Source organism: Vulpes lagopus, chromosome 4, assembly GCF_018345385.1.
Source record: "Vulpes lagopus strain Blue_001 chromosome 4, ASM1834538v1, whole genome shotgun sequence".
Lineage (NCBI taxonomy): Eukaryota > Metazoa > Chordata > Mammalia > Carnivora > Canidae > Vulpes > Vulpes lagopus.
Window position 1 is genome coordinate 95,969,486 of NC_054827.1, and position 27,839 is coordinate 95,997,324.

At 39.1% G+C, this 27,839-nt stretch overlaps 2 protein-coding genes across 5 annotated transcripts; both read right to left on the minus strand.

Moving 5' to 3' along the window:
- Positions 1-1,906: 1,906 nt before the first annotated feature.
- On the minus strand, positions 1,907-12,940 carry SNRPN (small nuclear ribonucleoprotein polypeptide N). 2 transcript variants are annotated; one of them, XM_041751768.1, is made up of 8 exons: positions 12,922-12,940; positions 7,287-7,355; positions 5,938-6,089; positions 4,019-4,130; positions 3,443-3,595; positions 2,660-2,798; positions 2,184-2,309; positions 1,907-2,080 (listed from the first exon to the last, which is right to left on the minus strand). In XM_041751768.1, exons 2-8 carry the CDS (start codon positions 7,287-7,289, stop codon positions 2,043-2,045), a joined length of 723 nt encoding a protein of 240 aa, XP_041607702.1. In that variant the 5' UTR covers positions 7,290-7,355; positions 12,922-12,940; the 3' UTR covers positions 1,907-2,042. The 2 variants fall into 2 exon arrangements, with proteins under 2 accessions (XP_041607702.1, XP_041607701.1); XM_041751767.1 differs by lacking the exon at positions 12,922-12,940 and having other exon boundaries at positions 7,287-7,427.
- SNURF (SNRPN upstream open reading frame) lies at positions 7,295-27,563 on the minus strand. 3 transcript variants are annotated; one of them, XM_041751769.1, is made up of 5 exons: positions 27,429-27,551; positions 19,638-19,754; positions 17,608-17,703; positions 12,895-13,047; positions 7,298-7,433 (listed from the first exon to the last, which is right to left on the minus strand). In XM_041751769.1, the coding sequence occupies exons 1-4, from the start codon at positions 27,440-27,442 to the stop codon at positions 12,942-12,944; spliced, it is 333 nt and encodes a 110-aa protein (XP_041607703.1). In that variant the 5' UTR covers positions 27,443-27,551; the 3' UTR covers positions 7,298-7,433; positions 12,895-12,941. The 3 variants fall into 3 exon arrangements, with proteins under 3 accessions (XP_041607706.1, XP_041607703.1, XP_041607704.1); XM_041751770.1 differs by lacking the exon at positions 7,298-7,433 and adding an exon at positions 12,134-12,192; XM_041751772.1 differs by lacking the exon at positions 19,638-19,754 and having other exon boundaries at positions 7,295-7,433; positions 12,922-13,047; positions 27,429-27,563.
- Between the last annotated feature and the right edge of the window lie 276 nt (positions 27,564-27,839).

Sequence of the window (27,839 nt, forward strand, 5' to 3'; positions counted from 1 at the left end):
GATCCAGTCATCTTACATTCCATATGCCATTATAGGAGTGTCTTCACCAAATGTTTTTTTTTCAATATATGTTCCACAATTGAGATTTCAAAGTAGTTCTGAAAACAGAATATTACCACCAAATCAAAATAGCCATAAGAAGTAAGCATCTTGCAAAATCTAAAGTTCTTGTCACTCACCTCTATCTTGCAAAAGAGGTCATCATCTTTACTTAAGGAAATACCAGAGAACAGGTTTTCTTTGAGTATGATGCACGATCACTCATACAAAATTTTAAGGACCATGGATGTCAGGTCTATGTAAGAAGGAGTTTTCCTTCTAAAACCGGAAAAAGTAACATAGATTATTGACGTTAGTCCAGAAAAACAACTGCATAGAAAACAAAGATCTTTGCATATAACCCATACAATTTTTAGAGCAAAAAGTTATACGTTATATGCATCAGTCAATTTTATCTTAACAGAACTGCTTTGACTCCGGAGATCCAGAAAAGTACTTTGCCTGGGGCTCTGGTAACCAAGAAGCTCCACAGTAACATTCACAATCTCTAAAATAAGTATCATATCTGTCTTATATAAATTAACTAAACTAAGGAGAATCTGGCAAATTTGTGTTCCTTTTCTGATAGGGACTATCAATACTAGAAACTACCTTAGGAAACACCATGTAAGTCTGGTGACAATTGCAGTAATTTTGAGGGTCCCTTTTCCTTAGGAGACTATTAGTTAAAAGGCCATGATGAAAGGTGAAAATGAAGGGGCACCTGGCAGGCTCAATCAGTAGAGCATATAACCATTGGTCTCAGGGTTGTGAGCAGGGACCCCACTTTGGGTATTGAGATTATTTAAAAATAAAATCTTTAAACCATTTAAAATATAAAATAAAAGATGAAAAAAAATAAAAAAGATGAAATGGTGATATACATACAACCTTGTTGGTAAAATGAAAGGAGAAGGCACAATCTACTAATCTTAGGTTACTAAGGTAAGGAATTAAAGACAATCTTCAACTAGTATTTCCTATAATCAATAAGGATTGATTCATTGTCTAGTTGAAAGCTTAGCAGTAAAATCTAAAAACCTCTTCCCTCTTCTTTTTAAAAGGGAGTTCATCACTATTGAAAAATCAACTCAAACTGAACCTAGATACTTGGGCATCCCTTAGCTATTTAAGTGGAAGAGGCTGTCCACTCCTCTAAACACTTCCAGTGCATTACTAAGTGATACGGCTGGATATAATCTGTACTCAAGAACATCAACTACATTTTAGGGATAAGTTATATTTAAGTAACATAATTTACTCCAAATATGAAATCCCCCTTCCAATACCCAGGCTCTTCCATTCATTTAAAAATTTATAAGTAAATACTTACTGGCATGTAGTGATGATTATTCCAGGATCATATCTTCTACTCTGCTCACGCAGGCACAAGGGAACTACTAGAAAAGCTCAAACTGAGGTAAACCTCCAAGAAAAAGAAAATCTCCAATTCCAAATGGTTTGATTTAAATGAACAAAGTCTGATTCATTACCATAGTTTCCTTCCGTAGGTAGCCTTACAAGGCCTTTCCCTATACATTCCTTCTTCCCTTGAGGTATGTATGACATAACAAAGTGGAGCATGTTGCGTGTGAGTCTTAACCTAGCCGCTTAAACCCCTGGTTAACAGTTTTCTTCTGTGTCAAGGTTACTGACTGAATACCAGTCAATGCACAAAGTGAATGTTAGGAAGTTTAATCAGGTATCACAATCATTTTATCTTAAAAATTTAAGAGAAAAGTAATTCAATGAACTGCTTAACAGAATTCATCTCATCCATATAACCTCAAGACCAAAACAAACCCAGTCTTTTCTTTGATCTCAACAAAATCAACAGTCAAATAAATGTACAACATACAACAGTACCTTGCAGTTTAATTGCTTTGTGCATTTATTAGCTAATATTAATGCATCAAGGAGGGAACAAAAGCTCACAAACAATCACACAGTTTCACAAGACACATAGCAGGGAAAAAATGGACTTAAGAAGGATCAACAGTATCCTAGGGTCTTGGTGGACGCATTCCTGGGGGAGGTGGACCTGGGGGAAAAAAAAGCAAAATTCCATGGGACCATTAGAAAAACAGCACATAAATATTCAGGGCCCCCAGCCTGCACCACTGCATAAAAGTGTATCCATTCACCTCTAATTCCTGGTGGAGGGGGTCTCATTCCTGGAGGGGGCATGCCTATAGGCGTCCCTCGAGCAGGCGGAAGCCCAATTGGTGGGCCCATAGGTGGTCTCATACCAGGTGGAGGAGCCATAATGCCTAGAGAAGAAAAATGGTGGAAATAAGCTCAGCTGACAGAATAAAATACAAGATAATATTTAAAGAAATGGGTACAGATACTAAGTAGAGGGTTGAACAATTTCTCCTGGATCATTACCATGTAAGCCATCCCCAACTCAACAATCCACAGCATTTCACTAAAAAACTACTGTTTAAAAATGGGAAACACTTTAAGCAACTGGTGGTACTTAGGTTGTTCCTTAGTTCAGTATCTTCTTAGAGTATTTTTAGCCATCACTTCCTGAAGATATTACAGTCTTTTCAAGGAATCCCCCCACCCACATATATCCTTAAGAACCAAATTATTACTTCTTTTTTCAATTTCTTACCTGGAGGTGGTGTTGCTCGCCCTACAGGAGTGGGTGGGGTCCCCCGTCCTGGTGGGTACTGAGTTGGGGCCCCAGCAATGCTGGCAGTAGCAGCAACTGCAGCAGCTGCTACAGTTCCTCTTCCCTGTGGAGTCATTACCTGAGAAGGCAGGGTTAGATATGTAAAGGTACATTCTCACATTATTCAAACACAAAATAAGTGGTGGATACCAGGGCATATTTAGAAGATTTTTTTTTTAATTTTTTATTTATTTATGATAGTCACAGAGAGAGAGAGAGAGAGGCAGAGACACAGGCGGAGGGAGAAGCAGGCTCCATGCACCGGGAGCCTGATGTGGGATTCGATCCCGGGTCTCCAGGATCGCGCCCTGGGCCAAAGGCAGGCGCCAAACCGCTGCGCCACCCAGGGATCCCGATACCAGGGCATATTAAATATGAAATAATTATAGCAATTTTGTACTTCTCCCATTATTTTCTTTTTAAAAATCTTGGCATACTAATATATCCTCCTAACACCCAACATTCCCTATTTTAATCTATTAAGTCCTTTCATTTTCTCAATTCTGGTTTACCCATCTATATTTCTCTTTACTCACCAATAGTAATAAGTTTCTTATCAAGGTGACTTTAAACTTTTCCCCTCCTAATGTGTATTTGTCCTTCAGCACCCTTGATAGCATATGCTGCTTACATAGAATAGGATGTGCACTCAGGCTTTTAAATCTATTCAGCCTCTAGGCAATTTCTCTCAATAATATAAAACCTTCTCTCCTAGTTCCTCACCTGTTGGGATGGTCCCCCAACCCCTCGGACAGGGCCTGCTAATCCAGCAGGAGCCTGGGGAATTGGAACACCAGCTGGAACTCCTCTGCCAGCTGCCCTGCCAACCCCAGGACCTCCTGCAGCTCCAGCAAGTGGTACTCGAGCAATGCCAGTCTGAAACAAGAAAAATTAGTTTGAAATCAAATGATTTACTAATGTTAATAATCTTATTCCTAAAAGATTACTCCTTCCAACTATTTTTCCATACCACTTGCCTTGTAATAGTTATGAAGATCAAAGTAATAGACAGGTATGCCATAAAGGCATTCTACAGGTTCAATGTACATGTCAAATTTTGAGTACATATATATGAATCAGCCACTCCACCCATGTCTTAGGTAGTACTTAGCACACAAAGTAATTCATCAGAAAGTCCTTAATCAACAAGTATAGGAAAATACTAACATTAAGTGCTGGGCACATTTTACTTGACAAATGTATAATTATTATGCTTCATTGTACCCTGATTTAGCAAACATTTAAAATGTGGTATAGCCTTCCAGATTCACATTCTGTCCTGTCCTACATGTTCCTTACATCTTTGGGGGGTGGTCCTTCCACAGTCATGGAAACCAAGTTCTCTCCACGTAGTAACACGAGACCCAAAACACGCTTTTCTTCACGCTCTGGCTGCTTCGCATTCTTTGGCCTACAAATCAAAAGTAAACTTTGGTAAGGTAAGTTTAGAGATCACTCAATAGAAGATTTACAGTTCATTAACTATCAAAACAATAACTGATGCCAAGATATCCTTGCTATTACTAAGTTATGACAAAACAAAAACAAATACAGTATCTCTAGACTCACTGACATCAGGGTAAATGGTGAAGTCCTTTTCCTACAAATTATTCCAGAATGTTCCCTCAATGTTAGACTACAGAGCAAGAGTAATTTCTTCATGAAACACAGATGTAAATGTAGCCAATGTAAGTTTTGTACATCATTCTTAAGTAAATCTGGATGACAGGCAACTAAAACAGTAACAAGAACAGGCAATGAGATCATACCAAATGATAAAGAAAAAAAGGTTTTGAGTAATAGAGATGCATCTGTATTCTTGGCTTTACCACTTACTATATAACCACATGGAATTAAAAACAAATTTAAAAAAGAGAAACCTTGCATACAATAACAACTATCAGCAGCAAAAATCATACATTCATGAGGTTTATACTACATAAGACAGATAAAATCAATTGATAATGCCATTTAACAATCCTCTCTAAATATTACCAGAGAATAATGCACAGTTTAAAGCATTATGCATGTGAAATTATCACTATTACTTAGTGAGAATAGTGAAACAAAGAAATCCATATGCCTAAAACTCTCATCAAGTATCTTCACAATTTTCAACATCATTGGGTTTGTTCTATTTTCAGGAAAATTTTGGATTATGTAAAACAAAACACAAATATTCACCATCCTAGAATTTCTGAAATAATCCTACTTGGTATATTGGGAGGACACTTAGAATACATGAAAAGGAAAGAGGAGGAATACATTTTGAATTCTCTTCAAATTTGCCTGACAAGTGAAGTCTTAAAGAGTATAGCAGACAACTGATGCTGAGCATCACCTTTTTCTTCACATTTAACAAACCTAGGTGAAGTAGGCAAATTAAACTTCTGGACAGAACATCATTGACTGTGGAAATAAAGTAAATCAACCCAAGATCTCGGATGTCCAGAGATACTACAATCACCAACTCAAATGCTCTGGAAAAGTCAACAGAGTGGAAGGAAGTAGGATTCCACACTAATATCCACCAATTTCTGTGATCTTGTTGCAAATGGTCATTGAGTAGCCTGTAAAAGGAAACTCCCTGGTCACAGGTATAAAGAGGGTAGACTAATGGTGTAAGGCACAAATACAGAGGTTATTCCTGAACATATGAAATGGGCAAATCACAAAATAAGTGAAGCGGGTTAAGAACGGACATCAAATCAGCACTGTACATGATTATTTAGACAAAACAAGGTACCATGCAAAGAAGCTAGCAGAACAAATGTTAGTATACTCCTAGCCTGGAGTATACTAATCATATCCCAAACTCCTCAACCATTAAGAGCAAATTATTCTTCTAAAGATTCCTTCAGCCTGAAGGAATGCTACAGAACCCAATCTGTTTTTTTTTTCTTTTTTTTAGAACCTAACCTATTGACAACATTTCTTAACTTTTTAAATAAACATATTCTGGTACTCTGCTCATACTGTGCAGTTCTATTCTAAATTAAGTTCATGATTATGTTTGCAAAATTAGAAAAGTAGTATAAATATAGTGACTCTAAGACTGAGAGTTTCTGATCCAATTCAGAGATGGTTCAAGGGGGGGTAGGCAATAAGCTAGTCCTTCCATAGTTTCCTTCCTTCGCTTCACAATTACCACCTTTAATCCCTCAGTCCTATGATCCTCTTCCTCAGTCTCCCACTAACCAAACCTACAGTGGCCTTACTTGATCTTCCTGAATTCATCACAATCGCAGAGGATCAAGTTCATATGCTTGTCAAAAGCCTTAAAGGTGCCAATGAAGATTCGGCCATCTTGCAAGATACATCTCATTCTATAGTCAATGTGCTGCAGCATCTTGCTGCTCTTTCCAACAGTCTGAAAGGAATAAGAAAAGTTGTCAGTCATTAGCTTGCCTCCAATTGTGTTAGAAATCTCCACATCATGTCTTCCCTACTCTTTTATCAAGCCAAATTTGAGTTTCCTTACCATATCCTCCCTCCCATGTTTTCTCTAAAAATCCCTTTCACAGTCTCAAGATACTGGACCAAATTTAGGACCAGGACATCTATATTCCTTTGCAGAATCCTCTACTTCTCAAAATGTCGCCCTATGCAGTTTCCCATCATCCTAACTATATTTCTTCCCCAATAGATTCACAAATCTAGTTTCCCGTTAGTATTCTATCATTCTAATTCCTTGCCTTTCCCAATTTTAACCCCAAATACCACCCTCTTTCAGAACACTTGATCCTATGGACTATTTCTTTCCCCCAGGCCCCCAGACAAGCAGTGGAAAATTCCTACATCCATCAAAAACTTTCCAATCCCCATCAACCCAATGCAATTACAAAGTACTATTTAGTTCCCCAAGACCTTTATCGTAGTTACATCACACCCCACATCCCTTCCCATTCACAATGTGGATCAGTGTTTCTCAAATATTTGTTTCATTTATCCTACTACGTCACCTTTTAAAAATACTTTTATCCTATGTCACTAACTCCACTGAAATTTTAATATGCTGATAATACCATACCATACCTCTATTCATTTACTATAGTCCTTAAAAAGACCGCAAGCTATTATAAAATCTAATATTCCTTCCACCTCTCAAAATTAGTTTTTTTTGCTGCCTTGGTATATCCCTCTTGTTGAGAATACATGCTGTAAGTTATGTGAAGTTTAACAGAACCACAAAACTGATTAGGATGTTCTATCTCTCTACAGACTGCTTATTATTGTGTATTTACTTCTCAAGCTGTGAAGCACAAACCCCCTCCATTTTCTAAATAGACTCCATGTCTATTTTAACATAAGAATCCTCCATCCACAGGATAGTCCCTTACTATTGTAAATCATAACCAAAACTCTGTTCTGCATTTTCTCACAAGTAAGATTCCTCTTAAGATGTTTTCAACTATTTTATCACTACAACAGGACAAGACATAAAACATCAAATAAGATTCCTTATTTCTAATATTAAAAACCCAAAGATACCCTACACACTATGGCAAATCATTATATTAAGCCCTTCTAGTAGTTTTTCACTCTTTTGTCTTAATATACATCTTACCATGGTTGCTGTTCCACCAAATCCAATGTCCACAGTTAGGTTTCAGGATCCTTAAGACCTAAGGGAAGGCTACAGATAAAGGTATGATGCAGGTTCTCCTACAAACAATGCAAGCTTGGGGCAGAAGCTTCAAACAGTAGATGGAGCCTGTAGAGGAAAGCATGATCTAGCTGCACTGCAATCTACCATGTTTAAAAACAGGTAGACAACTTTTCATGAAAATCATTATAACAGACATGTTCAAAAACACTTCCCATTTTATTTTTTTTTCACTTCCCATTTTCTTATACCCACTCAGTGTATACAAAATTTTATTATTCTCTCACCTTAATCTCCATATTTGTGCACCTAAAATTGACAAAGTTTATAAATAATTTTTGTTTTATACAGAAATTTTACAGGCCTCAAAATCACTTTCATTTCCCATTCCAAAAATGTAATCTTTTTTCTTTCCATTCTTATTTTAGGTGTAGCTCTTTTTGCTCTGGTCCCATGTCATCTCAATGTCAACATTTTACATACGTTTTACACATCTGAATTACTCCCCTCAGGAGTTAGGTTAAAACTTTTGCTTCTTAGCTAAAGCACCTAAATATTTTCAATTTCAATGACCCCCTGACTCCCTCCCTTGCCCCAGCCGAAACCTCTTCAAAATAATGCTACGTTATACATCATCATGTACCTGCTTTTGACTTTGTACATTAAACTAGAACACAAAACAACTGAATACCTTATGTGGATATATGGGGAACTTTCTTAGTCATCTAAAGAATATGCAATACTACAAAAGTGTTGTTCTTCCCATTATACGAATGAAAATGCTCGATGGCAAACAAATTGTCAAAACTGGAAAAGGGTCTCAAACTACCAATTATACTTATTTGAAAAGTAAACATACAAATAAGACTTTAAAGAGAATTTGGCTTTATGTATAAACGTAGCCCCATATCATAAGCAAAATCTGATGTAATTTTACTTTTAACAATACAGTTATTTCCAGTAAAATCTTTCTTCTATTTTCAATAGAAACACCTTTCAACCAGCAAAATACACTCGTTAAATAAATTATGAGTTATCTATTTCAAGATGTGAAAATAAAATCATTTAAGCTGTGGTTGTGAAGTGTAACATCGAAACAAGAAGGTAAAGGATGTTTTGAGGATAGTTTTCCATGTGGAACTATAGAATACTAGATCAGAAAAGAACATAATAGCATGAAAGAAATTATTCACTTAAGGGTGTAAGATGTAAAGGTTTCCTTATAATTACAAAAATCTGATGGCAGTTAAATGCATTTGTATGAGAAAAATCTGATGGCAGTTAAATGCATTTGTATGAGAACTGGGAGTATCAAAATGTCTAAAAAAATAAATTCCTCACCATTACTCAGAGTACCTCTTAAATTTTGTTCTCCAAATGCAAACTGCCATGTACGTTTTGTACATTTTTTTCTGAAAGACAATTTACCTATATACATCCTCAACACTGTCCACACTTCTCTAACATTTATATTAACTGTCTATAATTTCTATTCACTTGCTGCTTCTCCCATCTACCCAATTTATGTCTTCAAGCATACAATGACATCAAGGAGACCTCCTTTTGTAGCATCCAAAATTTGTACACAAATTTATGTTTTGCATAAACCTGACATGTGATGATCTCCAAAGATCTATTCATACCCTCCCCATAAAAATGTAGTTTCTAACCCAAGCTCACATGACTAGTTTAAGGCCTATAATATAGATGTTCTGAGTCCTGACAGGATAATCTATAAAGCAGAGTCTAAATCCTTGTATAATATACTTGTATATTTTTTAGATTAGCAATTTTCATTTTTATATTATATCTATTAAAATATAAAATCTTCAACAATCTATTGTAACAAAGTAGATTCTCTACGGAAATAAAAAAAAAAACACATAGAAACACAAATTAAATGGTAATCTGAAGTTGGTGGTGGAAACAGGGAATGTATGTAAAGGAGCACGAGGGATCGTACTTTGGTAATATAGAGTCCCCAAATTACCTGGCAATGGTTTCAAAAGTCAGTAAATTTACAAAAAACTAGGTGTAGTTATGTAGTTAATGTAAAATATTTGATAAACTAAGACATACATTTTATGTGCAAATCAGAATAGGGGTTAACTGGGATGGCTAAGAAAGATTTCCCTTAATGAATAGCACCTAAAATTTAGAAAAAGTTTATCTCTTATCCCTAATTTAGTACACCATAATAATGAACCCTTGTAAGGGAAAAGACTATCACTTTGCAGATTGATCAAATTTACCTCCATAGAAAAAGACAAATGCTTCAAGAAGAAGAGCACAAGAGCAGGAACGTAACACTGCACTGATTATATGGTTATGAGAAATCTCCTCACATTAAAAAGCATATAAGCAAACAAACAGCTCCATGTCCCGAACTCAAACTTCCTAAGATTCCTCACAAAAGTTCTAACTTCTAGAAAGTCTGGACTTTAAAATGTTTAATCTTTATAAAAACCTAAGTGAAAAGATAAAGTGGTCAAACTTGGCCAACATACATAATAGAACAAATGAGAAATCATGTAATAATGGGAATCTATTAGTGATCATTTAAATCTGGTAAAATATCACATCCTTAACAGAAAATGTACAAAAACCTTTAACAAGTAAAAGAAAACACAAATAAACAGAAAATATTCATCCACAAAACAATGCCAATTAAAACCACACACACACACACACACACACACCAATTTTCCATTTTTGGAACTATTTATTTATCAAAGGAAAAAAAGATGGTACTGAGAAACTGTGCTAATAAGTAATTATTCTGGATGGCAATTGACAGTGCTTATGATGCTGTCAGAAAGCAAAATAAAAGAACATTTAAGAGTCATACTAATATGTATACCCTACATTCCACAATTGGATCTTTATCCTAATAAATTTAAGATACCAAATATGTCTTTAAAATATGTAACTAATATTTATAAAAGCATAGCAAACTAGAAAAAAAAACAAGTACAAGGGAAAAGCAAATCATGAATAAAGTATCATTTATTCATTGCAAGTGATAATTAAATGAGGAAGCATTAATGATATACATTTAAGTGGAATAAATACAAAATAAAATCATTTAAAGGCACGATTCCAACTAAAAAAAGCAAATGGGCAAAATGAAAGAAAATTCACTCTTGCACTGTGATTGAAACATGGATTTTAAAATCTTTGGGTTACTTCCCCATTTTTCTTGGATAGCGCTTGGATGCTTTAGATTTCTATAGTAAAAAAGAAACCTATGTTGTTTTTTTTCTGTCAATTGTTAAAATGTCTTTTAAAACTATCCATCTACATATGTTCTTTAGACCTGATTCTTTAGGGAATCCCTGAATGGCTCAGTGGTTTGGTGCCTGCCTTCGGCCCAGGGCGTGGTCCTGGAGTCCAGGGATCGGGTCCCCCGTCGGGCTCCCTGCATGGAGCCTGCTTCTCCCTCTGCCTGTTTCTCTGCCTCTGTGTGTGTGTGTGTCACTCATGAATAAATAAATAAAATCTTAAAAAAAAAGACCTGATTCTTTAACCCAATTCTTAGACTGGACCTTTTTCTAGAAATTCATCTGGTTCCCTACTCTCTAATGTTTACTTTCATATACCTTCCTTCCTATAACCATTTCTCATCATTATCTTCTATAGTTTCACCATTCCCCAACTGTCCCAACCTGGTGTTTTCATCTTTAAATGTGGTTCTCTAAGAAAGAGAGAAATTGCTTTAAAATGGAGAAGATAGTATTTCAGGCTTTGCCTGCCATTCAATCTGTCACAACCACTCCAGTCTGCTCCTGCAGGTACAAATACAGCTACAGATCATACACAAAATAAAGTTACATGGCTGTGTGCCAATACAATTTCCTTTACAAAAACAGTGAGTTACTTTACTAACCTGTTCTAAAATAATCCTAGAAACTAGTGCTGTTAACTAGCACTTGAAACTAGAATAAATCATGGTATCAGAAAATCAGGATTCTACTTACAGATCATAATATATAGGGATCCTTGGCTGGTTCAGTTGGTAATGCATGTGACTCTTGATCTCAGGGTCATTAAGTTTGAGTCTCGTGTAAGTAAGTAAGTAAATAAATAAAATCATACTTAGAACTTACAAGAGGATATGAACTGCACAGAAGAGCCAAAAAATTCCTGGTTAAAAAAAAATAGTCAACTATTCTAATATATTTAAAAAATGGCCTTTCTCTGGGGGAACAGCTGGGGACAAAGATTCCACTGCTTGAAATCAATTCCAATGCCCTGTAATCAACTCCAGGTAATTACTGGAGAATGCTGAGTAAAGGATTCAGCAGGAGAATTTTTCTCAGAGAATCTGTTTTTCATCCTTTACTTTAAAACTCAAAATAGTGGCTATAAACAATCCTAATTATTGTGAGTTGAGGTTTAAAACACCATAGCACGGGATCCCTGGGTGGCGCAGCGGTTTGGCGCCTGCCTTTGGCCCAGGGCGCGATCCTGGAGACCCGGGATCGAATCCCACGTCGGGCTCCCGGTGCATGGAGCCTGCTTCTCCCTCTGCCTGTGTCTCTGGCTCTGTCTCTGCCTGTGTCTCTGGCTCTGTCTCTCCTTCTATCTCTCAAGAATAAATAAATAAAATCTTTAAAAAAAAAAAAACACCATAGCAGAAATAAAGAAAATCTAGAAGGAAACTCATCTATAAGCCCCCTTCCTCTCCTAGTTTCTAAAAAGTGTATTAAGCCCTTTGGATTACAGTCATTCAAATCTTAAAATTTTTAAAAATTCACATAAAACATAAAAAGACACACTGTAAATAAATCTACATCACATTGAAAAAATCCTGGATAATATTTTTATTACACTGTCAGCTGAATCAAACACATTGATACAGTGTCAGCTGATCCAAATACATTGTTGAAAATGAAAAATGAAAAAAAGAGAACAAAAAAGGAAAATTAGTAAACATGCATGGGAAAATATTTAGCTTATCTGATTATGAATGTGATGTGTATTTATCATTCAGTAGGCATAAATGATATATAATTAAAACAACCAATACAGGTAAAAGCGTATTGTGACTAGCATTCCATTCCTCAAGGCAACACAGACTAATATTTGGTAAAACAATTTAGAAAATGTACCTAAGCTTATATTTCTAATTCAGTTTATTTCCATATCTGCATACTGGAGGAAATGATCCTAATCTGTTATTCTCAGCAGTTCACTGAAGTTTTATTGAAACTACCAGAAAAAGATGAAGTTTCTCACAAAAGTTAACTACAAAACATTCAATATTAAAGCAGTCATTTATATAATGCAGTATTTTTATACAATGTTAATTAGAAAAATCAATGGAAATTAGGTAATAATAAAACTACCTAAAAAGCATACACTACAAATGACTGAGAAAGTGCCAGGTTAAGAAGATCAAGGTTCTATTGCTTGCTTTTACTTTTCTTTTTTAAACTTTCTGCGGGTGTGAAAGTTTTAAGAAAACAATGTGACATATTTTTAAAATATTTATTTTAACGTATTCCAAATAATTGACCTCCAAACACACCATTTATTTATTCCTAGCCATGACTGTATCAGTTCTAACCTGGTTTTTCACTTGGATATTAGCTACCTGGATGTTCCAATACTGCTTTAACCACCTCTTGGTGTCTCAGCCAAGAATGCCTGTCTCAGTTCCGCCTGGAAATCCACCACAGGGACTTGCTGCTGCTGAGATCGCCTTGGGTACAGCTGACACCTATGACAAGAATATAATACATAAAAAACAAATGTAAGTTAAAAGAGTATTGCCTATATGGATAATAATATAAAGGATAATGTGGAGACCCTTACATTTAAAGAGAGCCTGAATTAAGATCAGAGCTTGCTATTACCTTATGAAGAGACTATAAGAAACAGGAGTTTCCAATCTACACAGGAATGTGCAAGGCACAGAGGAACTATTGGGGGGATAGCACCCAAGAAACTTAAAAAGTTTTGTTTTAAAAAGCCCTGTGGGGGGATCCCTGGGTGGCGCAGCAGTTTGGCGCCTGCCTTTGGCCCAGGGCCCGATCCTGGAGACCCGGGATCGAATCCCACGTCGGGCTCCCTGCATGGAGCCTGCTTCTCCCTCTGCCTGTGTCTCTGCCTCTCTCTCTCTCTCTCTCTCTCTCTCTCTCTCTGTGTGTGTGTGTGTGTGACTATCATGAATAAATAAATAAAATCTTAAAAAAAAAAGCCCTGTGGAAAAACCATTAGAACCATATCCATTACTCACTTTCTAACCCTATATGGAAATAATTCTTTAGCCCCTAGGAAGGAGGTATTTGCTAAGTCAATTCCAGCAAGACATTAAGGCTGTTGTTATCCATACTGATACTCTGATGAGTTACCACCTAAAACAAGGAACTACCAGAGCCCAAGTTTTTCAGATCTCAAACTACATAAACTGACTACCTATTAGAAGGGAATTCCAGATGAAAAGTCCTCAACATATCTCTTTGGATCAGCAATCTGGCTGTGAATCTAATTCTGAGAATGATGATGTAGGAAGTGTTACTAGCTAACAAAGACAAGCATGAAAAAAAAAACCACCGCCAATTCTGCCCTTGTTAAATGTGTATGTGTATATATATACATGTGTATATGTATATAAATATAGATCTACACAGCAGTTAGATTTGGAAATGAGCCTGAAAAAAGGTTTATTGCATTATTTTTATACAGTTTTTAAATGACATTTTTAGTATTGTTATATAATAAAGAATTAGGTTAGACTTTGTCCAGGACTCCTGGGAAATAACCTCTAAATCCTTGAGTTTACCAAGTGATAGCAGTATCTTCATTATTCTTGGTGAGCCCCTTGGATCATACCGGAGCTAAAGCTAACAAGAAGATTCAGGATAGGGGCTGGCAAAGCCAAAAAGACCAACCATGTGATTAGAGTGTGGGGCCTTGGACTTGACCTCTTGGGAAGGGATGGAATCAAGGGAGACAGAGTTCCTGATCACATGATCAATGATTCAATCATTTTTAGTAATGAAACTCTAGTAAAACTTTAGAAGGCACCCAAAGGTCTAGTCAGTTTCCCAGTTGGTAATATATATACACTAATGTGCTGAGAGTATTATCCGAAGGACATGAAGTTACAGATCTTGTCCTATGAATCTCTTCATTTGGCTTTTCCTGACTTGTATCCTCTATAGTAAACTTAATAGTAAGCACAGTGTTTTTCTTGAGTGCTGTGAATCATTCTAGCAAATTACGGAACCTGAGGAAATAGTGGAAATCTTGAATCTATATCCAGCTGTTGAGAAGTGCAGGGGGCCTAGAAAATCTGGGGTTTGCAGCTGGTTGGTATCTGATGAAGGTAATCTTATGGAGGGACTGTACCCTTAATGTGTCAAATCTGCACTAACTCCATTAAGAGTCTGAATTACACTGCTCATGCTTTCAAAAATAGCCCACTTTTATTTAGGCATTCTTAGTCCAATCCTTTATTACCAAATGGTAACTGAAAGTCTGACTTAATCAGTTCTAAAAAGTGTTTCAGATAAAAAAATTTTTAGTTTTTAAAAAGCTACTGGAGTGTTCCTCTTGTGTTTAACCTGAAACCCAACTGCAAACTAAAACTGGGAACATCGAATACAGTACACATAACATTCATTTCATAAAATGCAGAATATAATTTAGAACGACATCTAAAAGGTTGCATAAAATAGACTCTCCAACCCCAACCTCCAAATTCAAATTTATAATACATCAAAAAACAGGAAAGGGGGCACCCAGGTGGCTCGGTCAGTTAAGTGTCTGCCTTTAGCTCAGGTCATGATCTCAGGATCCTGGGACTGAGTCCATCAGGCTCCCTCATCAGTGGTGGTTAGTGGTAGGGAGAGTCAAGTCAGCTTCTCCTCTCCTCTCTGCCCCCTCCACCTGCTTTCTGCATGCACGTTTTCTCCCTCCCTCTCTCTCTCTCTCTCTCTCTCTCTCTCTCTCTTTCTGTGAAATAAATAAAATCTTTTTTATACCAGTGAGAAGAGTGAAAATTAACAAGACAAGAAACAACAAATGCTGGAGAGGATGTGGAGAAAGGGGAACCCTCTTGCACTGTTGGTGGGAACGTGGACTGGTGCAGCCACTTTGGAAAACTGTTTGGAGGTTCCTCAAAGAGTTAAAAATAGAGCTACCCTACCACCTAGCAATTGCACTACTGGGGATTTAACCCCAAAGATACAGATGCAGTGAAAAGACCGAGACATCTGCACCCCAATGTTTATAGCAGTTATAGCCAAACTGTGGGAGGAGCCTCGGTGTCCATTGACAGATGAATGGATAAAGATGATGTAGTAGTTATATATTATATACACACACACACACAGGAATATTACTCAGCCATCAGAAATGATGAATACCCACCATTTGCTTTGTTATGGATGGAAATGGAGGGTATTATGCTGTGTGAAGTCAATCAAAGGACAAAAATCATCTCTTTTCACTCATACGGGGAATATAAAAAATAGTGAAAGGGATTAAAGGGGAAAGGGGAGAAAATGAGTGGGAAAAATCAGAGAGGGTGACAGAACAGAAGAGACTCCTAATTCTGGGAAATGAACAAGAGGTAGTGGAAGGGGAGGCGGGCAGGGGATGGGGTGACTGGGTGATAGGCCCTGAGGAGGGCACTTGATGGAATGAGCACTGGGTGTTATACTATATGTTGGCAAATCGAACTGCAATAAAAAATATACCAAAAAAAGGGGGAAAAAGTAATTCCCAAAATAAAAATGTAATAAAAGAATTATGAGCTCAAAAGAATAAAATAAACAGAGAAAATGGGGATATCATTAGCCTCATCAGTAATTTAATGTGTAAATGAATGTCTTGCAACTTTCCCACAAATAAAATGAATAACAAAAATAGAAAACAAAATTCTACCCCCATCTTATAATAGCTTTGTAAAGAAAGCCTTATATTTAAGTAAAATAAAATGTAAGTAATATTAATAACAAATATTAACTTTCAAATTGACTTCTGTATCTTTGTTAATAGCTAATGCAAACCCGTTAACCAACTTTAAGCTAATGATAAATGAAATTATTATGCTACCTATACTCTACAATTTATATAATAAGGTATTTACATGCAATGACATAGATCTCCAAGACATATTGCTGCAGAACAATAAATCTCATAGATGTAAGCAGATCAAAAGTATGCCTCTCTCCCTTCTTCCTTCCATGTGTGCATACACATGAATGAATAGGAAAGGTCTTAAAGTTATAGACATCTACATACCTGTAGATGAACTCTAGGCAGGGAAGGACAAAGGAGGGAATGGACTGCTGGTAATTTGACATAGATACTTTTTATCTCAAGGTTATGTTTTATAACATACATACAATATACATGTACATGAATATATAATATTCATGTATTTTTAATACTTGTAATTTTGGAAAATAAATAAAACAGCTTTGGCAAAGGAAGAAAAATGTTACCCATTGATTCTGTCAAGATACATGATGATAACAAAATACAAGATCCAATAAATACCAGTATGTGTCAGGTCATTAAAATGTTGGTATATTTTGCATTAAAGTAATCCTTCTGGAAAGCTAAATTTAAAAGTATGTAGGGGTGCCTAGGTAGCTCAGTTGGTTAAGTGTCTGACTCTTGATTTCAGCTCGACACATGATCTTGGAGTTGTAGGATAGTCTCCCCCATCAGGCTCTCTGCTTGGTGGGGAGTCTGGTGGCAACTCTCTCTCTCCCTCTGCCCCTCCCCTGCTCACTCTTGCACTCTTTCTAAAATAAATAAATAAGTCTTTAAAAAATTTTTTTTTAAATACAAGTGTATCTATGCATAAATATCCTATGTAAGGAAAGGAACAAATACATTCATTTCAAGTTTTTAATTGGATAAATGTATTTTTTACCCGAAATAAAAATCTGGATAGTGCAACATTAAGTATGAATATATAAATTAGCATTCCATCAATTCATAAAAAATTTGGCAAACATAGAAGTGATTTAGTAACAATATGAATAAAACAGAAATAACAAATATTAAAGGTTAAGGATGAAGAATTTTATTAAGATAAAATCCACCTACACATTTGGGAAAAAATGCCTTTTACTAAAGTTTTTACAAAAGTTAGTACCACATGGTTAAGGTTGATTCCACTGTTTTGTTCTATATTCTATATTATAAGCATAGGTTTCTTTCATTAAATTAATTTCAGTACCCTTCATTGCAGGATATTCCATCCCAATATGAACAAGAATTCTAAACTAAATTGGTTCTCAAGCCACACTATACTCACTCTTGGTTGCTCAGTGAGGCTGTCCTTCTACGTTTGACTTGGACTTCCACCTCTGGGACGTGCTGTTCCGTAGTCCGTCTCAGGTGTAAGCGGTCCCTGAAGTAGGGGACATCCATCATCAACCTTAAAATAACCACTTATTTAAAGGCTGTACTTAGAACTATTTTATATAATGGAGTACTTAAAGTACTTGTAATCTAATTAAAACAAGGTAGTAATGTATGTAAACTATATCTCAATAAAAATGGGGGAAAGGAAATGAGGCAAAATTTAAATGAGAAAATCCTCCAATAGTCAGGATCTATCCTAAAGCTTCTTTCTCCCATTACAAGTCCATTAACATCAGGGGTGCCTGGGTGGCTCAAGTGAGGATCTGACTCTTGGTTTTGGCTTAGTTGGTGATCTCAGAATGGCAAGGTCATGATTTCAGGGTGGTGACATCAAGCCCCATATGGGGCACAGTGGCTAGTTTGCTTCAGAGTCTCTCCCTCTGCCCTATTCCCTACCTGCAAGCACCTTCTGTTTCTTTCTCTCAAATAAATACATCTTAAAAAAAAGAAAAAGCTCCTGACATCAGAAAACTGGGAGTGATGGAGATATCAGAGAATTAGGCAAAAAGAAAATATTCATTTCCACTTACTTTTACATATACAGATATAAAACTATACATTTGCAGAAACATATTTATATACACTGACCTACTACCCATACCTACATACCATGAAAAAAATAGTAATGTTGGAAAATATTTTATTAGGACAGATGTTTTAGAATAATGGAATAAAGCATAAAGTTTAAATTATACAATTTCTACTTAAGCAACCTCTTGTTGAAATATTATTTTCCTAGGGTTTGCAAAACAAAAAATAAAAGGTTGCTTAAGCAAAAAATAAATACATAAAACCAACACAGCTACCACCATCTTATGACTGCAGAACTCACAAAATGGCTGCTCAAGGGATCTGAATATGAAATCTCCCACCTTAGAAACTACAAGAACCACTCTTAAAACTGCAATTTAACAATGCTTATCAGAAAGGAAAGAAGAAAAATCATTTTATGAAAGTCCTGCATATATTTCAACAGAATTCAAATGAAGCATCCCAAAACTAATTCTTTGAACCTTTGCTATTTTAAAATTCATGCTATATTGTGCAAGGCAACCAATCAAATAAATAGCTTTTCAATAAGCCCAAGTTGTTTTACTGCTTCAAAACTACAGTTTTCCAATCAATAGAAATCATTTAAAAATGTACATGAGAGTGACGGGCACTGAGGCAGACACTTGACGGGATGAGCACTGGGTGTTTCTCTGTATGTTGGTAAATTGAACACCAATAAAAATTAATTAAAAAAAAAAATAAAGGGCAGCCTGGGTGGCTCAGAAGTTTGGCGCTGCCTTCAGCCCAGGGTGTGATCCTGGAGACCCAGGATCAAGTCCCACATCGGGTTCCCTACATGGAGCCTGCTTCTCTCTCTCTGCCTGTGTCTCTGCCTCTCTCTCTCTCTCTCTGTGTGTGTCTCTCATGAATAAATAAATAAAATCTTTAAAAAAAAAAAATAAAATAAAATAAAATAAAATAAAAAATGTACATTAGATTTTTAAATAATAAAAGTATAGAATTTGCTCATCTCCTTGACCTTTGATCAGGCAATGGTTTCTTACATACCTAAAGTACCAGAGAAAGGAATCCATAAATTGGATTTCATCAAAAGTGAAAAATAAAAATTAAAAAAATAAAAAGCATTTGCTTCAAAATATACTATTAAGAAAGTGAAAATACAACTGGCCAAATGGGAGAAAATATCTTCAATTCACGCAGCTGATTAAAGCCCAGTATGCAGAATATTTAAAAAACTCTTAGAACTCAGTAATAAAATGAAAAAACTCCATTTAAAAAGAGGTGAAAAACTGGAAAAGATTGATTTCCAAAGACTTACAAATTTGTATCAGCACAAGAAAAGATACTTAATATCACTATAGCCACTAGGGAAATGCAAATCAAAACTACAAACACACTACTTCACACCTCAGGAGTGGAGGAGGAGGTGGAGAAACTGGTAGTGGGAATGTGAAATGGTGGAGCCTCTGGCACTTCCTAATAATGTGAACCACGTAGTTTGCATTTGACATCGTAATTCCAATCCTAGAGGGAGTAAAATAAAAACATAAACTTGAGTGTGAAGGTTCCTAGCAGCATTAATCAAAGTGCCAAAGAGTGGAAACAACCCAAAATAGAACCACTAAAAAATAGATACAATATGGTGTGCTATCCTATATTCAGTACAATGGAATGTCTGTCATTCAGTCCTAAAGAGGAATGAAGTATTTATAGATGAAACAGTTTCACAGATATATTCATTAAAACATTAAAATTATATAATAAAGAACTATCATGGACCACTACATTGTAAGACCATCAATTATGATTAATAGTTTATTAAAAATAACTCTACCAAAAAATCCTTTAAAAAACTAAAAATTTCAGTTCCTTTATCCCTTTCATAGCAGTTGCTCAGTATGACAACATCTGAGTTCACTGGAGAAAGGAACCAGCACATAAAAGTATTAAATTTTCTAAATCCATTTTAAAGTTACATGTAAGATAATCAAGGAACAGCTTTGTTTTGATAATCTAGAACTTTGTTCTAAGGGGGGCACTTGACGGGATGAGCACTGGGTGCTATTCTGTATGTTGTCAAATTGAACACCAAAAAAAATAAATTATTAAAAAATAATTTTAAAAAAATAAATATATGTACATTTATACATTATAATCCTCCTGCATTCTCAACCTAAAAACCAGCTTTCAGAAAAAAAACATTTAAAGGGAAAAAAAGAGGGTAGGCCGGGATCCCTGGATGGCTCAGCGGTTTGGTGCGTGCCTTTGGCCCAGGGCGTGATCCTGGAGTCCCGGGATCAAGTCCCACAGGGGCTCCTTACATGGAGCCTGCTTTTCCCTCTGTGTCTCTGCCTCTCTCTCTCTCTGCCTCTCTCTCTCTCCCTCTCTCTCTCTCTCTCTCACTGTGTGTGTGTGTCTCTCATTAGTAAATAAATAAAATATTAAAAAAAAGAGGGGAGGCCTGGCTGACTCAGTAAAGCATTTAACTCTTCATTTGTAGATTGAAGATTCTAGCCCCTCATTGGGTGTAGATATTACCTAAAAGTAAAATCTTAAATAAGTAAATAATAAAGGAAAATAAAAGATGGGGTGCCTGATTGGCTCAGTTAGTAGAGCACGTGACTCATGATTTCAGAGTTGTGAGCTCAAGCCCCACACTGGGTAAAGAACTTACTTCACAAATGAATACAGCCTGGGTTGCTCAGTGGATTACCACCACTTTCAGCCCAGAGTGTGATCCTGGAGACCCGGGTGGAGTCCCACGTCAGGCTCCCTGCATGGAGCCTGCTTCTCCCTCTGCGTCTCTCTCTGTGCATCTCTCACAAATAAATAAGTAAAATCTTAAAAAGAAAATAATACTAAAAAAAATGAATACAAATACCAGGGAAATGTTGTATGTGCACAGTTTTCTTGCTCCAAAATTACTTTCATTAATAAAAATGAATGGGAGAAGATATTTGCAAATGACGTATCAGATAAAGGGCTAGTTTCCAAGATCTATAACGAACTTATTAAACTCAACACCAAAGAAACAAACAATCCAATCATGAAATGGGCAAAAGACATGAAGAGAAATCTCACAGAGGAAGACATGGACATGGCCAACATGCACATGAGAAAATGCTCTGCATCACTTGCCATCAGGGAAATACAAATCAAAACCACAATGAGATACCACCTCATACCAGTGAGAATGGGGAAAATTAACAAGGCAGGAAACCACAAATGTTAGAGAGGCTGTGGAGAAAAGGGAACCCTCTTACACTGTTGGTGGGAATGTGAACTGGTGCAGCCACTCTGGAAAACTGTGTGGAGGTTCCTCAAAGAGTTAAAAATAGACCTTCCCTACGACCCAGCAATTGCACTGTTGGGGATTTACCCCAAAGATTCAGATGCAATGAAATGCCGGGACACCTGCACCCCGATGTTTCTAGCATCAATGTCCACAATAGGCAAACTGTGGAAGGAGCCTCAGTGTCCATCGAAAGATGAATGGATAAAGAAGATGTGGTTTATGTATACAATGGAATATTACTCAGCCATTAGAAATGACAAATACCCACCATTTGCTTCAACGTGGATGGAACTGGAGGGTATTATGCTGAGTGAAGTAAGTCAATCGGAGAAGGACAAACAGTGTATGTTCTCATTCATTTGGAGAATATAAATAATAGTGAAAGGGAATATAAGGGAAGGGAGAAGAAATGTGTGGGAAATATCAGGAAGGGAGACAGAACATAAAGACTCCTAACTCTGGGAAACGAATTAGGGGTGGTGGAAGGGGAGGAGGGCGGGGGGTGGGGGGTGAATGGGTGACGGGCACTGAGGGGGGCACTTGATGGGATGAGCACTGGGTGTTATTCTGTATGTTGGTAAATTGAACACCAATAAAAAATAAATTTATTATTTAAAAAAATAATAATAATACTGATTTGGAAATAACACAGAGAAGCAACAAGTGATGACACTACACAATGTTTTTCCAAATAGCCTAACATTGTCAAATATTTAATGCCTTATATCCTGCCAAAAAAAAACTAATAAAAATTCAACTACTAAGATCTCAAAATGAAAAATAAGAAGAAAACATAACATGTGAGGTAATTAATATCAGTCTACATATCTTCCCATAAAGAAAATCAGAGCCTCCCAACCAAAATTTGTGGAACCACCAAATAGGAAATTCTAATCCAGCCAACACTCAGGAACTAGAAGGCAAAAGAAGTAACTGGCCTACACAATATTTGTTACTGAAAGAGACAATCTTAGCCACCACCAACTCTTACTCAAGCTTTCTGGCTCTGGGCCACAAAAGTGGAAGGAGACCAGTATTAAATTCCTTAATGTACACTTAAGATCAAAAACCTCGTTGTTCCTGTCATGTTGAGACAATACTCATACCCTGCTTACTTCAAGGATTCTTCCTAAATATAACTAAGCAGCAGAGTGCACTGCCGAAGTAAGTGATGAAACTCCAAATGGATTATAGATCTAAATGTGAAACCTAAAATCATAAAACTCAAAGAAAATATAAGCAGTAATTTCTTGGACGTTGGCTTTAGCAACATTTTCCTCCTTAGGTCTCCTCTGGCAAGGGAAAAAGATAAAAAGCTTTTAAACAACAATGGACAATATCAACAAAATGAACAGGCCACCTGAAGGGAACTGGCATTTGCAAATGATAAATGTGATAAAGGGTTAATATCCAAAATATATAAAATTTAAAAATCCAACATGTGCGCACACACAGAAATGAAAAAAAAACCTCATGAAAAAATAGGCAGAGGAACTGAACATTGTTTTTCAAAGATAGCAGGCCAACAGATACATAAAAAGATGCTCAACATCACTAAGCATCAGGAAAATGCAAATCAATACCATATCGAGGCATCATCTCAAACCAATGAGAATAGTGAGTATCAAAAAAGACAAGAAGTAACTATTGGGGAAGAGGTGGAAAAATGAAAACTCATGCACTCTTGGTGGGAAAGAAAACTGGTACAATCACTGTAGAAAACAGTATATAGGTTACTCAAAATATTAAAAACAGAAATATTACATGATACAGTAATTTCACCTGAGTATGTACCCAAAGAAAACAAAAGCACTAATTCATAAAGATACATGTACCCTAGTTGACTGTACCAATACTTATATAGCCAAGTCACTAAAACAATCATCTGTTTATCAATAGATGAATCGAAAAAGAAGCTGCAGTATATAAATACATATATATATACACAATGACTATTACTCAGCCACAAAGAAAATGTTGCCATTTTTAACAAGATGAATGGACCCAAAGGATATAAGTGAGGTAATTCAGAAAATGCCAAATATCTTATTATTTCACTTACCTGTGGAATAAAAAAAAAGGGGGGGGTAAAACAAACACAAAGAGATACCCAAAAATACCAAGATGAAAACTGCTGGTTACCATGGAGAAGGGAGTGGGAGGTACAGGCTTCCAGCTACAGGAGGAGAAAGTGTAGTCAATGATGTGTACTGTTCACAGCACTGCATAATGACATATAACTGCACTTGTGAACATTGCACAACATGGAGCTGTTGAATCACGACTTTGTACACCTGAAACTAATGAAGCATTGTGTGTCAACTAAACTCCCCCCCCCCCAAAAAAAAAATTAACTTTGAGGCTCTGACATCTTAAATGTGGAATTTTTCAGCAACAAATCTGAGCATATTGAGAGAAAAGGGAGGAATAAAAATCCAGCATCACCAGATAGAGCAAAGTATGAGCAATGGAGCACTAGACAGATGCACTGGGCAAACCAAGATAACACAAAATAAACTGAAGAAGCCCCAGCCAGACAGTCCCTTGCTTTAGCCATACCACAGTCCTTGTTTCTCAGCACTAACTACAGACAGGGTTCCCACTGCCCAGTCATTCTCAGGTATCCCTAACCCTGACCACATACCCAGGTCTGCCCACAGGGCCCCCCATGTTTAGACCCTGAGCCTGCACCACTGACCACGAAATGGCCGCGCTGACCCTGACCACCTACCCTTGTCTGCCCACAGGGCCCGCCATGTTGAGACCTTGAGCCTGCGCCACTGACCACAAAATGGCCGCACTGACCCTGACCACCTACCCAGGTCTGCTCACAGGGCCCTCTGTGTTGTGAGCCTCCGCCACGTACCACAAAATGGCCGCCCTGACCCTGACCACATGCCCAGGTCTGACCACAGGGCCCGCCATGTTGAGACCCTGAGCCTGCACCACCAACCACAAAATGGCCGCCCTGACCAGGGCAGTACATGCTCGACCTGCAAGGAGCCAAAGGGCTCAGATGTCAAAGCAAAATGAAATTATTTGAAGCAGTATGTGTATACAAGTGCGGAAAATAAACAGTAAGTATAACAGACTTCCAGCCTGTTTTTTTAAACCTACTCAAAGAAACAATCCATAACAGAACTTTCCAAGGTTTCTGGGTTTAGGTTTTCCTTAATTACATTCCAACACAGCACAAGCAGACATCCTGTTTGATAGAGGAAAAAAGGCCAGCCTATCAACATTGTGTGTGTGTGGGGGGGGGAATGAAGTTCTTGAAAATGCCCACCTATATGCAAAGGTGGAATACAGTATACCGGATAGTTAACTTGTTAATTATTTATTCTCACCCAATTTTCACAGTAGCTCAAACTTCAAAAATGATGCTTCAATAGCATCACTAAGAATCTGACCCAGGCAAGGATTCCCTGATCCAGTGCACATACTTACAGCCGTGAAGTATTCTAATCTTCTGAGTCTCTGCTCTGCTCCCCTTCAGCAAACAGCCTATAGCTCTCAACTTCTACGAACCCTGCAGGAGCCCTGACCCCCCGGTTTAAGGAAACTGAACATAAAGGCAGCATCACAAAAAGAATATCCAGACTAAGAAATTGACTCTTGAAGGTGCTGCAGCTGTGGGATTACCCAATCTGGAAAATGAAAGTAAAATGTTGTAAGAAGGGCGTTGTTTCAAAGGTGACTGGATCCCCTCTGAATATCAAGAACTAGACTGTTCATAATACAACCTGGGAAATCCACGACAATGAAAGGGGGGACCTCTCTGAAAACATTTAAAATCTTCACCAGTAATGGAGGCCGCCTGAGGTGGCACTCCAGATGCAGGGATGACCTCGCCCTTCCACCCTGCCTGCAGGCCCTGTCTTTCTCTTCCACCTTGAAGCAGAGAGGCAGGGAAGCAGCACTGCGGCTGGTGCACACGGGCAACGGAGACATGAACGCACTGCCTTCTCGCCCTCTGCAACGCAGTGTGGCCTCACAGGGAAGGGCAGCCACGGCACACGCTCATCAAACCCACGTCTTCCCTCCCTGCACCCACTGCGGCCGTCAGAACAGACAGGTGACGGGGTTGCTGCCCACCACGCCCCGCAGACAATGCACACATGCCTCTCCGGTGCCCGCCCATCCCAGCTGTGCCCGCGCATCCAGAGCCCACAGCTTCCCCCACTGCGACACTCTGGGGAGGGACTCGCCGCCCGCCAGGGAGCCTCCTCCCCTCAGCCCTGCGCTCTGAAGATGCTGCAGACCCGGGCGCGTCGGGAGAGCTGCGGAGGCCCCCTCCCCTACTGCGGCAGGGGCAGGGGCACGGGCCGGTTGCCACCCCTCCATCCCCCTCCCCACCTCCCGCCGTGCCCCCCCCACGCCTGCGCACATCCACAGCTCTGCAGTGGCAGCCATCTTGGCGAGCCTCACAATGGCTGTGACGCGGCACCACCAGAGCCCTGCAGACCGTACACGGAATGCAGGGAAGACCCCACCTCTCCGGCACTACATCCTGGAACTCGACACGCCTCGCATAAGCTCTGCCTACCATTGCCTGAATCTTACGCCAGAACCACAAAAGTGAGCAATTACAAATGAGTAAAATATCCAAAGACAAACATTTCTTCAGCTACCTCTTCCGGTGAGCAATGGACCACTGGTTCGCCCTGATACCAACTCTTAAGACGGCCTCGGGTCAGAGAACTGGACGTTCGCCCCTCTTCTGCTAAGTGCTGTGGACCACCTGCTGTCCCCGCCGGTCTGCCCTTCACCAGACTGTGCACTGCCTGCACCCCGTTACCACGCTCCGTCAGCCACTGCGGTGAGAACCGCTCTTCCAGGGATCCCAACACCACAGCATCATCATCACCCCCACCGATCCTCCCATCACTGCCATAGTGACGGCTCTCCAGGGATCTGATGTACATCATACCACCACCACCACCACCGTCACCTCCCACCGCCTCCAGATCCCACACACCCACCATTATCACACCACACGTCACCATTACCACCACCCTGGTGACCGCTCTTCCAGGGATCCGGCACAGACCACCACCATCGCCGCCCCTGGAACCCGCACACACACCGCCATCACCATCACCACCACCCCTGGCCGCCCCTCCCATCACCACCATCACGGCCGCCTCCCTGCCCCCCCCCCCCGGCACACACCACATCCAAGAGGGTCACTGGTCCACCACGCCAGCCTCTCTACTGCCCTCATGGTGGTCTCCCTGCCGCCCAGTCCTGAACACTGCCCTGTCAGCCACCCCGCCGCTCCTCCTAGAACTGCCCCTCCCTACCCCACCGTGACGGTCACTTCGCTGCTGATCACCCTGCCATCACTTCCCTATGACTGCCACAGGGATCACCTGGTGGACCCCCAAACCTCCAATACTGCCGCCCTGGCCAACCCCGTACCACCACCACGAACAGCCGACTTCCTACCCCCCCTACCATGGCGGCCATACCGCAGGGGACACTTCACCCTGAGGACCGCTCCTTCTCACCACTGTGGCCGCTCTGCTACCTCCCAGACAGCACAGTCACCCTGTCTTTTACACTTCGGAACCCCACCGACCCCACCCCACCCTACCTCCCTGCCATTCGCACCCACCGCAGCCATGGTCATGGCCTCAGATCTCTCAAGGACAAAGGGCCAGTGCAGAAAAGGATCTGATGTGAGAGAACAGATCTCTCACAGGAGACGGAGAGGGCACCGTCCACGGAGGTACAACGGACCCTCAGACCCGCAAGGTGCCCCCTTGTTCTCCGGAACAAAGACTTCAGAGCCCGGGTTCCGAGCGTATACAACGCGGTAAGTTCCGCAAACGTGGAACACTGAACGCACAAAGCAACTATTCCCCAGGTTGTCTGTAAGGGCAGACGGACACACAGCTGACCTGGCCCGCTCCATCGCGCTGTTAGCCGCTCCTCAGAACAGACAGTCACGCATCTCCGGCGACCACTCCACTCTGCGCCCAAGTCACTGCGCCAAAGCCAACCAGTCACGCCAGCTCTACCCGCGCATGCGCAGCAAGACGCCCCTCCTGCAGGCTGCGCAAGCGCAACAGCTTGCCGCAGTGCTGAGGTCCTGCCGCAGTGCGGGCAGGCCGGTAGTACCCCTGCTAGCAGGAGTAGACGGGTTCTGAATAGCCAGAGAGTTAGCACCTGGAGAATGAGACCTCAGTGACTGCACCACCACCTTGGGGTTAATGGCAAAGTCTCTCTCTCCCCTTTTTAATATGTGTAAAATGTTGAGATAAATCTTCGCAGGCACCGTGAGCCAGACAATCCTGATAATAATCACCTTC